This window comes from Dama dama, chromosome 4 (genome assembly GCF_033118175.1).
Source record: "Dama dama isolate Ldn47 chromosome 4, ASM3311817v1, whole genome shotgun sequence".
Lineage (NCBI taxonomy): Eukaryota > Metazoa > Chordata > Mammalia > Artiodactyla > Cervidae > Dama > Dama dama.
In genome coordinates, this window is record NC_083684.1 from 58,743,554 (window position 1) to 58,755,873 (window position 12,320).

The 12,320-nt window shown below is 46.5% G+C and overlaps 2 protein-coding genes across 2 annotated transcripts in view; one reads left to right on the forward strand and one right to left on the reverse strand.

Annotated features, from left to right (window-relative positions):
- Window positions 1–272: 272 nt before the first annotated feature.
- Window positions 273–12,320, reverse strand: part of OPA3 (outer mitochondrial membrane lipid metabolism regulator OPA3) — a 66,347-nt gene continuing 54,299 nt past the window's right edge. Inside the window, exon 2 of the mRNA XM_061139611.1 lies at window positions 273–1,734. Within this exon, the coding sequence (XP_060995594.1) occupies window positions 1,301–1,734 (434 nt within the window). The 3' untranslated portion in view covers window positions 273–1,300. The remainder of the gene's footprint in view (window positions 1,735–12,320) is intronic.
- LOC133051467 (ATPase inhibitor, mitochondrial-like) lies at window positions 6,361–6,887 on the forward strand. The gene has a single exon (XM_061135900.1). The coding sequence runs from the start codon at window positions 6,416–6,418 to the stop codon at window positions 6,743–6,745; it is 330 nt and encodes a 109-aa protein (XP_060991883.1). The 5' UTR covers window positions 6,361–6,415; the 3' UTR covers window positions 6,746–6,887.

Here is a 12,320-nt window from a genome sequence, read left to right on the forward strand (position 1 = left end):
ATTTCTGGAGTCATTTGAATGGCTGCTCTCATGAGGATGGTCGTGTCCCTCCCTCCCCCAGTAACCCACCTTCCCTCACCTTCCTCCTTCCCACCCGAACCTGCTCCTCTGCCCCTTCTTGGCCTCCTGGTGCCCCTCAACAGGCAGCTTCCTTACTCCTTTCCACCCAGCCCTAGAGAAAGCCAAGGGCATCCCTCATTGAACGTCTGCCCTTGGGCCAGACCCTTTGGTTCTCCTGGACCTTGGTGTTTTGGTCTGGGAAAGGGCTCAAAGGATGACTCAGGCCTTCTCCCACTGGGAACCCTTTGAGGTTCTAATTTTAGGGAGCCTTGTACCCATTTGGCAGATGTACATCATGGTTCTCAAGACACTTTCTTAAGATGACATTTTTCCTCCCAGAGCTCCTTTAATTATTACAATATTTACAGTCTCAAAAAGAAAAGTAGAATTCAGGAATCAGCTGTCATACATACCCCTTCAGTGGTTCATTAGGTGGGCAGGGGGTAGGTGAGGTAGGTAACTGCCTGGTGGAATTATTCCATTCTGTTGGAGGTAGGGAACTTCAGGGCTGAGAGGCAGACTTCACTGGCGGAAGACTTTGCATGAAGGTGAGGGGTGGTAACTGAGTGTCCAGTTCAAAGGCAGAAAGTAAGGGGGAATCCCTGAGTACTCTGAAGAGCAGATTTGGATGGAGGGAAGGGTGGGGGGGGGGGGGATCCACTTAAAGAGGGGAGGATCCCAGTCAGGATACCAATGGTGGACTAAATACAGGAGACACAGAGTGACTCAGAAGAGCTAATGCATGCCAAGATCCATCCTATTCCTAACCCCCTAAAAGAGTAAGGTAGATGGAAGGTCATGGGGTCAGGAAGTCCATCACAGGTTTCTGTATTTCCACTACAATGTTCTGTACCAGTGAAGAAGGGGGGAAAGGTAGATGGGGGTCCCAGGAAGAGGACCACTCCTCAGGTAGGTTGAAGATGTGAGTGATAAAATGAGAGATGGTGTAGTGGTGGGCGGGTGGGGTCCAATGAAGACACGGCCTCTCCATTCCAAAGTGCTAAACCAGTGGAGTAGGGGTGGGGGGTTGGGCTGGAACGTTTCACCAGTGGATGGGGGAGTCCCAGTAGAAGGTGGGCAGGTTAGTAGGGCCCTCATCGGACAGGTTAGTAGGGAGGTGACCAAAAGCCTGGTTGGCTCAACCCCTGTCCAGAATCCCGACTGCCCCTAAAGGGGCCTGGTGGTATTAGCTGGGCGGGATCAGGGAGGGACAGTGTGGACAGACATGGCAGCCCAGACATCAGTCCTGTCCGAGACCTGGGTCTGGCGGCCCCTCATCCTCTGGTGTGGGCTCTGCCTGGGGCGCCGGTGGCAGGTCCTGGATGCAGAGCTGGGCGCGCACCTCTCGCATCTGCGCCTGCAGCTCCTCCAGGGCGCCCGGCGGCGGCGCCGCCTGCACCTGCGCCTGCAGGGCCTCCAGCACCAGCGCCAGGTGGTCCACCTCGTCCCGCATCGCGTCCCAGGCGGCGAGCTGCTCCCCCTCCTTGCGACGCTGTTGCGTCTTTTGTCGCGAGTACTCCAGCACCAGGCAGCTGCAGGCCACCACGAAGATGGTGGCCTCGCCCAGCAGCTCGGCACCCAGCTCCGCGGCCGCCTCCTCATTCAGTGGCTTGATGGTTTCCGCATTGAAGCCCATGAGGCGCATCTTGGCCCGCATCTCGACCCAGTGGTACACTACAGGGGAAGAGAAGGGTTGGGGATCTTGGCTGGGACCGCAAGCCCTGCCCCTCGACGCTCGGTGTCCCTGTCGGAGCAGTCGGGACGCAGCGGCCAGAATCGTGAGTGCTAGTGGGAAATGGGCGCCTTAACCAAGACCACCGGGCCTCTCAGTTACCTGGCCAGAAGTGGTCTTGAGGGCTTTATTTTGAAAACATCCAGAAGGTTCTGGTGAACTACTGCAGATGAGAATTGCTGCCCTGGAGGGAAGGTCCAGGGTGTGGGGCTGCATCTCTAGGGGGAGGTGAGTGGTCACAAGCCCAGGGTAGGTGTAAACCTTGCTCCTTCCCCACCCCCAACCCACCAGCCAGGCTCCTTCCCTCTCCCCGAAGGTGGAGCTGATGGTGATGCACTCCGTCCTGAAGTGAGTTCACTGTGGGGTTTGGGGCTTTGTACGGAGCTCAGGGCTGGGACTCCTGCTCTAATGCCAACTTCCTTATCTGATCACTTGTGTGAACAAGGGTTATCACCATTGTCCTCGTTTGTCAATGCAAGAGTGTCCTAGAGTTGATATTTAAGCCTGAATCCCTGCAGTAATAATTAATATTCATTCATTGATACAAGAAATGATGGGAAAAATAAGGTTCCTTGGGCTCATTAAGGGATGAATTTCTGAAAACATTTATACTTGACTCTTTCCAACCATCCTCCACAGCGATCAGGCTGACCTAATAATTTTGTTGTTGTTGTTGTTTTTCCTTTAAGTTAGAAAAATAACATACACATGGGTGGGGGTGGGGATCATTTAGATTACACAGAAGTGGGTAAGTTGCAAGACAAAAGTCCATCTTTTCACCTCCAGTTTTGGTCCTCCTAGTCCTCAAAGGTTAACCACCTTTTTTTCTTTTTTTTTGGTCACACTCGGTGACTTGCAGGATCTTAGTTTCCTGACCAGGCATTGAACCCAGGCCACGTCAATGAAAGCATAGAATCCCAATCATCTGACCACCAGGGGACTCCAAAGGTTGACCGCTTTTGATCTTTTTCTGTTGACATTTGTTAAGCAAAACATGATAAGGACCAGCCGTAAAGGAAAAGTTTGACATACTGGAATGCTCTGAAATTACAAACTTTCATTCCTCAAAAGACCCCAGAGGGCAATTCCCCGGCAATCTAGTAGTTAAGACTCCATGCATCCAATGCCTTGGGCCCTGGTCTGATCCCTGGTGGGGGAACTAAGTTTCCACGTGCTGACCCAATGTGACCAAAAAAGGGGGGGGGGGGGGGGAAGACACCAGCAAGAGAAAGAAAAGGCACGTTCCAGACTGGGAGAAGCCATTTGCACCACGCCTATCTGACAAAAAACTCCGATTCAGGATATGCAAAGACCTCCTGGGGATCAATAAGAGGATGTCAGACCAGTCAATAGAAAAAGACTTGAATCACCTAAGAGGAGAAGAACTAAATGGCCACTCTGTGTGTGTGTGTGTTAGACTCTCAACCATGACTCTTTGAGACCCCATGGACTGTATTCCTCCAGGCTCCTCTTTCCCTGGGATTTCCCAGGCAGAATACTGAAGTGGGTTGCCATTCCCTTCTCCAGGGAATCTTCCTGACCCAGGGATCAAACCCCGGTCTCTTGCATTGCAGGCAGATTTTTTACCATATGAGCCACTAGGGAAGCCCACTAGACAAGTTAAAAAAAAAAATGCTGCCCTCTATTACACATCAGGAAAATACTAATTAAAATCACAAAGAGAAAGCACTGTACACCTACCCACCAGAAGAGCTGAAATGAAAACCACACAACTGAAGTGAAGTGAAACTCACTCAGTCGTGTCCAACTCTTTGGGACCCCATGGACTATATTGCCCATGGAATTCTCCAAGCCAGAATACTGGAGTGGGTAGCCTTTCCCTTCTTCAGGGAATCTTCCCAACCCAGGAATCTAACCCAGGTCTCCTGTATTGCAGACGGATTCTTTACCAACTGAGCTATGAGGGAAGCTTCTTTCCACACATCCTAAGTGCTGCCAAAGACAAACTGCAGTCAGACTTGGAGGAAGTCATTGAGCACACCCACCCACTCTGGCAGCTGTTTGACAGTGACTACTAAATTTAGCATCCAATCCTGATAAACCAGCAATTCCGCTCCTGGGTGGACACCCACCAAAACCTGTCACATGTTCTCCGAAAGACACGTCCCTGCATGTTCATCTCAGTGCTATGAATAAAGGACCCGAGACAACTTGAATGCCCACCCATAATAGCAGGATTGGTTTTTTTTTAAAAAATGTACACAGTGAAACACTCAACAGCAGTGAGAACAAGTGGACCATGACAACATACAGCAAATTGAATAGTGTCGAGTGAAAGAGGCCACACAAGCGTACATTGCTGTGTGATTTCGTTTATGTAACATCCCCCAAGAGGCAACCTCAACCCACGGAGTTACAAGTCAGGAGAGTGGTTACCCTTGGCGGGCTTAGTGACTGGAAAGGGGGCATGGTGGGCTTTCTAGGGGGCTGGTTATGTTCTGTTTGCTATTCTTTCTGTGAGTTTATCAAACTGGACACTTAGGATTTGTACACTTTGCTTTAGGTACATTACAATCCAGTTAAAATTTTTCATAACCCAAATGAACCAGTGTTGTCCACCCACCTTCCTGGTCTCTCCCAAGTGGGTTTCACTCGCAACATCTAGAGAGGCCAGAGAAATGCCACCGTCCGGTGCCCTGCCCTTCATCAGTCTGTTCCTCCCTGTTGCCTGTGGGCGATCAGACTTGGCCTTGGCCACCTGTCAGATGAGCCTGAGATATCAAAGTTCAAGGTGCCCTGACTGCCTATTTAATCCTCTTCCAGTTGGGAAATTGTACGGACCCCTCCCAAGAGGAATCCCAGTCTTATGATGTCCTCCAGGCTTCTGCCTGCGTGCAGGGAGCAGGGAACAGGGTTGTGATGGAACCATGAATTCTCTACTCTCCCTGAGGTCTGTTAGAAGGTAAAATGGATTCAGAAGCCAGGCCTGAGAAATTCCAGTCCCCCACTCAAAATGGGAGGGGAAGGGGTATGACTATGGCTTGTGTTAAAGGGACTCAAAGACACATTCCTTTCTCTCTTTTTTTAAAACATTTGTAATTTTATTATTTTTTTCAAACTTTAAACTTTTTATTTTGTATTGGAGCATAGCTGATTAACAATGGTGTGATAGTTTCAAGTGAACAGGGAAGGGACTCAGCCATACATGGATACACATGCATCCATTCTCCATAACCCCCTTCTATCCAGGCTGGCACAAAACATTGAGTAGAGTTCCCTGTGCTATACAGTAGGTCCGTGTTGGTTATCCATTTTGAATATAGCAGAAGACATTCGTTTCTTGTTTAAAAAACAAAATTTGTTGAGCTGTTAAGGCAGGTTTTTTTTTTTTTTTGGCCAAGCAGCATGTGGGATCTTAGTTCCCCGACCTGGCATCTAAAATGTGTCCCCTGCATTGGAAACACAGAGTCTTAACCACTGGGTCACCTGGGAAGTCCCCAAGAGACTCTTTATAATATAATTTTATTATATGATTTGAACCACAAGTTTTAAAAATATTCAAATTCCACAAGTCAATTGCCTCCACAAATCTAGACAGTTCCTTAAAGGTAAAGGCTCTAAAGGGAATCTCAGCTTGAAACTGCGGAGGATTTTATGTCACCATCTATAAACGCAGCTATGGTTATCAAGCACAGTAGTTAAAACAAAACAAAAAATGGTGAAATCACTCACGTTTGCTTCCCTAGGAGTGTCTTAAATTCCCAGGCATATTTTTGCCAACTTACCAACACTTCAGAGTTATTTCACTACTAATAAATAAATCTCATAATTTGCAAAGGAGCTTTATATATTTCAACACACAAGAATCTCCCAAGCATAACACGGAGAGAAGAAATGCAAGTTCCAACAGATACAAATAGTGTGATAAAAACAAGAATGTGCACTGACTGTGGACACACACATGTTTAGGAAAAGTAAAATCTCACGTGGAATAATACTCAGCAACTTCAGGGAAGATGAGGGAGGAAGTAGGGAGAAAAGAGGCTTTTTAACTTTATCTCCTAAAAAAGGGGGAAAAACCCCCAAAGCAAGTAGGGCAAAATGTTCATCTCCATTAATTCTAAGTGGTAGGTACATAGGTGTTTGTTACATTATTTACTCTATGTCTGCAATATGTAACAATTGAAAGTAAAAGATTACAGACTTCCCTGGTGCTCCAGTGGCTAAGACTCCGAGCTCCCAGTGCAAGGGCTAGGGTTTGATCCCCGGTCAGGGAACTAGAGCCCGAATGCCGTAACTAAGATCTGCTGTGGCCAAATAAATAAATAAAAATATATTAAAAGTAAAAGATTATTTCAAAAAAATAACATATATATATATAAACATATATATATATATATGAAGCAATGTTTATATATATATATAAACATTTGCGATTTGGGGGCAGGGGAAGAGACTTTGATGAATGCACAGTGATAGAAATCAGGTCACTGGTTCCCTGAAGGCAGGGGTGGCCAGAGGGATGGACTGAAAAAAAAACACAAAGAAATCTGGAGGATGATAGAAATATTTTTAACAGTGGTGATTTCATGGCAAATACCCATGATAAAACCCATCACAAGCTGCGCTTCAGGTCACTGGAGGGGTGCTTCACTGACAGCAATGGCAGCCACGGCGTTGGCCGCGCGTACCCGGCAGGCCGTCTGGAGCGTCTGGGCAATGCAAGGCCGAGGCTTTGGCTCGGAACAGGGAGATAATGTTAGGTCCAGTGCGGGCGTGATCCGGGACGCCGGTGGGGCCTTCGGAAAAAGAGAGCAGGCCGAAGAGGAACGATACTTCCGAGCTCGTGCTAAAGAACAGCTGGCCACCTTGAAGAAACACCATGAAAATGAGATCTCTCATCATGCAAAGGAGATTGAGCGCCTGCAGAAAGAAATTGAGCGGCATAAGCAGTCGATCAAGAAACTAAAACAGAGTGAGGATGATGACTAAGTGCAAAGTTCTCCATAGAATGGCTACCTATTATTGCCCACTTCTATGTAGACATAGTTCTGGTTTAACCAAAGTCAACCTGTGTGCTTCCAGCAAATTATAATAAATTGTCATTAGTGAAAAAAAAAAAAAAAAAAAAAACCCATCACAGTGAACACTTAAAATAAGCACAGTTTACTGCATGTAAGTTATATCTCAAAAATGTTGTTAAATAAAAAAGGAATTTTACATTTTATACGATTATGAAAGTGAGAAGGCAAGCCATAGACTGGGAGAAAATATTTGAAAATCATATATTTAATAAAGGACTTGTTCCAGAACACATAACGAGCTCTTAAAACTCAACAACAGGAAGATAAACAACCCAGCTAAAATGGGGGAAAGATTTGAACAGACACTTCACCAAACATGATATGAAAACTGTTAATAAGCAAGTGAAAAGATGCTCAGTACATTAGTCAGCAGAGAAATACAAATCAAATCCACATGAGATTCTATTTCACACACACTTTGTTGTTGTTCAGTCACTTAGTCGTGTCTGACTCTTTTCGACTCTATGGACTGCAGCACACCAGGCTTCCCTGTCCTTCACCATCTCCAGGACTTTGCTCAAACTTATGTCCATTGAGTCGATGATGTCATCTAACCATCTCATTCTCTGTCACCCCTTTCTCCTCCTGCCTTCAATCTTTCCCAGCATCAGGATCTTTTCCAATGAGTTGGGTCTTTGTATCAGGTGGCCAAAGTGTTGGAGTTTCAGCTTCAGTATCAGTCCTTCCAATGAATATTCAGGACTGACTTCCTTTAGGATTGACTAGTTGGATCTCCTTGCTGTCCAAGGGACTCTCAAGAGTCTTCTCTAGCACCACAGTTTGAAAGCATCATTTCTTCGGCGTTCAGCCTTCTTTATGGTCCAACTCTCACATCCAAACATGACTACTGGAAAAATCATAGCTTTGACTACATGGACATTTATTGGCAAAGTGATGTCTCTGCTTCTTGCTTTTTAATATACTGTCTAGGTTTGTCATAGCTTTTCTTCCAAGAAGCAAGCATCTTTTAATTTTGTGGCTGCAGTCACTATTCAAAGTGATTTTGGAGCCCAAGAAAATAAAATCTGTCACTGTTTCCATTGTTTCCCCATCTACTTGCCATGAAGTGATGGTACCGGATGCCATGATCTTAGTTTTCTGAATATTGAGTTTTAAGCCAGCTTTGTCATTCTCCTCTTTCACCTTCATCAAGAGGCTCTTTAGTTCCTCTTCACTTTCTGTCATAAGGGTGGTGTCATCTGCATATCTGAGGTTATTGATATTTCTCCCGGCAATCTTGATTCAAGCTTGTGCTTCATCCAGCCTGGCATTTTGCATGATGCACTCTGCATACAAGTTAAATAAGCAGGGTGATAATATATACAGCCTTGACATACTCCTTTCCCAATTTTCAACCAGTCTGCCGTTCCATGTCCGGTTCTAACTGTGGCTTCTTGACCTGCATACAGGTTTCTCAGGAGGCAGATAGGGTGGTCTGGTATTCCCATCTCTTTCAGAATTTTCCACAGTTTATTGTGATCCACAGTCAAAGGCTTTAGCATAGTCAATGAAGCAGAAGGAGATGTTTTTCTGGAATTCCATTGCTTTCTCTATGATGCCAATTTGGATGTTGGCAATTTGATCTCTGGTGCTGAAACTAAAACCTGACTCAGGCAAAAAAAAAAAAAAAGACTGTACAATGGTCTCATATGGAATTGGAGGGGAGGGGGGATGCTCTGGAGTCAGGGCAGGCCAGCCCCAGACCTGTTCTATGACCGTCCTAGCCAGCAGGGCACCCTCAGCTACCGCTTCTGCCCCCCGCCCCTCCCTGAGCTACCCTCCCTGCAAGAAGAATCCGCCTCCAATGCAGGGCACTTCGGTTCAATAAATGGATTCAAAGATTCCACATGCTTCAGGACAACTAAGTCCGCTCATCACAACTACTGAGCCCACTTGCTGCAACTACTGGAGCCTGGCACCAAGAAAAGCCATTGCAGTGAGAATCTCACGCACTGCCAAGAAGAGTAGCCCCTGCTCTCAGCAACTAGAGATTACACACAGCAATGAAGACCCTGTACAGCCAAAAATAATAAATTTTTAAAAAACTCATCAAATTGATAACACTATAAGTAGAGATATTTTATATATATAGAAAAAATATTGTAAGTCAATTATACTTCAATACAATTTAAAAATTTTAAACCCATCAAATTTTATACTTTATATACATGCATTGTATTGTGTGTCACTTATACCTCAATAAAGGTGCTTTGACAAAAATATCCAAGGGAAGGCAGGGTAAGAACTTACTTAGAAACAGAGAGGAAGGACTGAAGAGTTTGTGGCGGGAGAAGGGGTGCAGAGTGGGTGGTGTGTGGCTGAGAATTGCTGCTTTTTATGAGGAGCCTTAGAAAATGCTTATTTATTTTTTTTAAAGATTTAATTGATTTTTTTTTTTTTTTTTTTTTTGGCTGCCCTGGGTTTTTCTTTGCTGTGCAGCGGCCTTCTGCAGCGGCGGCAAGCAGGGACTGCTCTCTAGTTGTGGTGTGCGGGCTTCTCACTGAGGGGGCTGCTCTCGTTGCAGAGCACGGGCTTTAGAGGCGCCGGCTTCAGTAGTTGCTGAACCTGCTTGGTTGCTCCTGGGCATGTGGGTTTTCCCAGAGCAGGGATCGAACCGTGTCCCCTGGATCGGCAGGCAGATTCTTAACCACTGGATCACCAGGGAAGCCCCAGGAATGTTTATTCTTTAAATTGAGAATTAAAAAAATAAACGTTTAATGTAATTACACTACCGAGCGACTGAACTGTGTAATTACACACACGCGTTGGCACAGACACAATATTCATGGGACCTGAGAACTGCAGCCCCTATCCTCAGCCCCCTGCTCTGATTGGTCGCCAGGTCTGATGTATCGCAGTCTCTGCCCCTTGGCGCCCCCTGCATCTCCCCACCAAGAAGTGATCATCCCAGAAAGTAAAAACGCAATGTTAAGCCACAGCCCTCTCCTGCAGAAAACCCTACTACAGTGGTCTCTACTTGTTCACAGAAAATGTCCTGACTCCTTAAAATGGCCACAAGGCCCAATGGGATTTTTTTACATTTATTTTTTATTTTTAATTATTTAAAAAATTCTGGCAGCACCTAGAAGCTTGTGAGATCTTAGTTTTCCAACCAGGGATCAAACCCTGCTTTGGGAGCACAGAGTCTTAACCACGGGATTGTTGGGGAAGTTCTTTCTCTTTTTTTCACCCAGGTGTTATTCTTAAGAAGAATCTTCTTATTGTTTAATCACTAAGTCCTGTAGGACTCTGCAACACCATGGACTGTAGATTGCCAGGCTCCTCTGTTCGTGGGATTTCCCAGGCAAGAATACTGGAGTGGGTTGCCATTTCCTTCTCCAGGGGTTCCTCTCTACCAGGGATCGAACCCGCATCTTCTCTATTGGCAGGTGGGTTCACTGGCATGCACAAAGATTCAGTCCAAGGTCCCTGTGGACACCTTTCTGCCTAGCGTGGCTGTTTGGGAAGGTCCTTCCCTCCCAGTCACCAAGGTGTCCTGATACTGCCTCTCAGATCAAGTAGAAGTGGAGCTGCTGTTTGGTGTGTGACATGTCCATCTTCTAAGCTTAAAGCTTAAAGCTGTTTGGTGTGTGACATGTCCATCTTCCAAGCTTAAAACTCAAAGCTCATGGGAAACTTAGAAGAACAGAGTGGCAGACTCTGGGGTACCTTATACGCTGTCTCTTGGAGGGGTCCCTGCAAGACTGAGCCCCAGGTACAGGAGTAACCTGCTCACTAACATATCCTATAAAGACTTCCTGCCTTTTCTGTCTCACCTCCCTCTCCAGGCACCCCTTGTACCTACCCTTCTAAGAGTCAAAGAATAATAGTCATTTATTATTCCCATAATTACTTTCTGAAGAGGTAAAGATGCATTTCTCTTGCATCTCCTGCATTGGCAGGTGGATTCTTTACCACTGAGCCACCAGGGAAAATCATGTATATCTTGCCACAATTTAAAAAGAAAAGGTAACCTGATAATGAGAAATTGGTTTAGGTACTGCTCTATTTCACCCCCAAGTGGTCAACACCAACTGGGTGTGCTGCAATATGACCTGGATGATGATCACCCAGAGTTAGTGCAGACCGCATATGGTATGGGCTCATCCCAGGAGACTGCCCTACTCCAGACCTCAACCACAAGTGGGGTTCCCAAGCCAGGTGCACTTCTGACCGACTGGTTACAAATTCGGGGTGACCACAATTCTCTCAGGTTCAAAACTGTCTAGAATAACTCATAGATGCCCTAAAAACATTATAAACATACTTGCAATTACCGTTTCATTATAAAGGATGCACAGAGAGTTTAAGAGAGCTTCCTGCTCTCTCCCTGAGGATCAGAACAGGAATCAGGTTGCCACCCAGAAAGCACTGTTCCATCAGGAATGATGAACTCTTCCGCCAAGTGATTAAACTTGGCGGTCTCAATATGGCTAGTTTAAAGTCACAACCCTCTGGGGGTCTGAGGTGGGGGGAGATAAATTAGGAGTTTGGGATTCACACAAACACACTACTATATATAAAATAGGTAAATAAGAAGGGCCTACTTTACAACACAGAGAACTCTACTCTGTATCTATAATGGAAAAGAACCTGAAAAAAATTACATGTGTATAATTGAATACATATGTATAATTTAACACAATGTGCTAAATTAACTACATACTCCAATAAAATAAAAACAAAATCACAACGCTGTATATCTTCTATCTACACCTTATACATAGGTCTTTCTGGTGACCAGCCTGGTTTGAGTAATCTCATTAGCATAACAGATACACACCCAACCTTTAGGAATTTATGGATGATTCTGAAATGCTGTTAGGAGTTGCAAAAACACCTGCATATATTATTATTCATACAAAGGAATTACTCGATACCTTGTCATCTGGAGCTCACTGGCGACTCACTTTGCAGGGCGGACGGCCGGAGACAGAAGCTGTCTTCCCGGGGCGCTGCTGGCCTCCCGAGACATGTGGCAGCCAGGAGCAGCCAGAGGCAGGCTGGGGCGCAGGGCCAGAGTCAGCAGAGGGTCCCGACGCCTCATCTTCTTGGGTACAGGCCTCTCCCCACCCTCCTCCTCCGGCCCAGCTCCCCGGTCCGCTCTCATGTCTCTCTCTCCTGCAGCTCTCTTCCTCCTGCTGTTCCCAGGCCTGCAAGGTTGGCCCCACGCCTCCAAAGGTGAGCAGGGGTGTGGGGGGCAGGGGAGCCTGGCTCCTCTGGGGTGGCCGGGCAGTGGGGAGGGGCCCGGCTTCCACCTCGGTGCTCCTGCTCAACTGAAATGCCAGCCTGGGTGCGGAATTCTGACCCACTTTCCACCCTCAGGTTCTGGGGCTGCCTCTGGGAGGATCCCCTCTGCCAGGCCCCTGTGCTGGGGGGTAGGGGGACTTCTCAGGAGGGAGGAGACATGGGGCTTGGAGGGAGATGGGGAGAGGTCAGCTGAGTCCAGTAATTGTAACCATGCTGTGCTCAGTCGTGTCCGA

Coding starts and splice junctions, on each gene's coding strand:
- LOC133051467 (XM_061135900.1), top strand. CDS start 6,416: ATGGCAGCCACGGCGTTGGCCGCGCGTACCCGGCAGGCCGTCTGGAGC.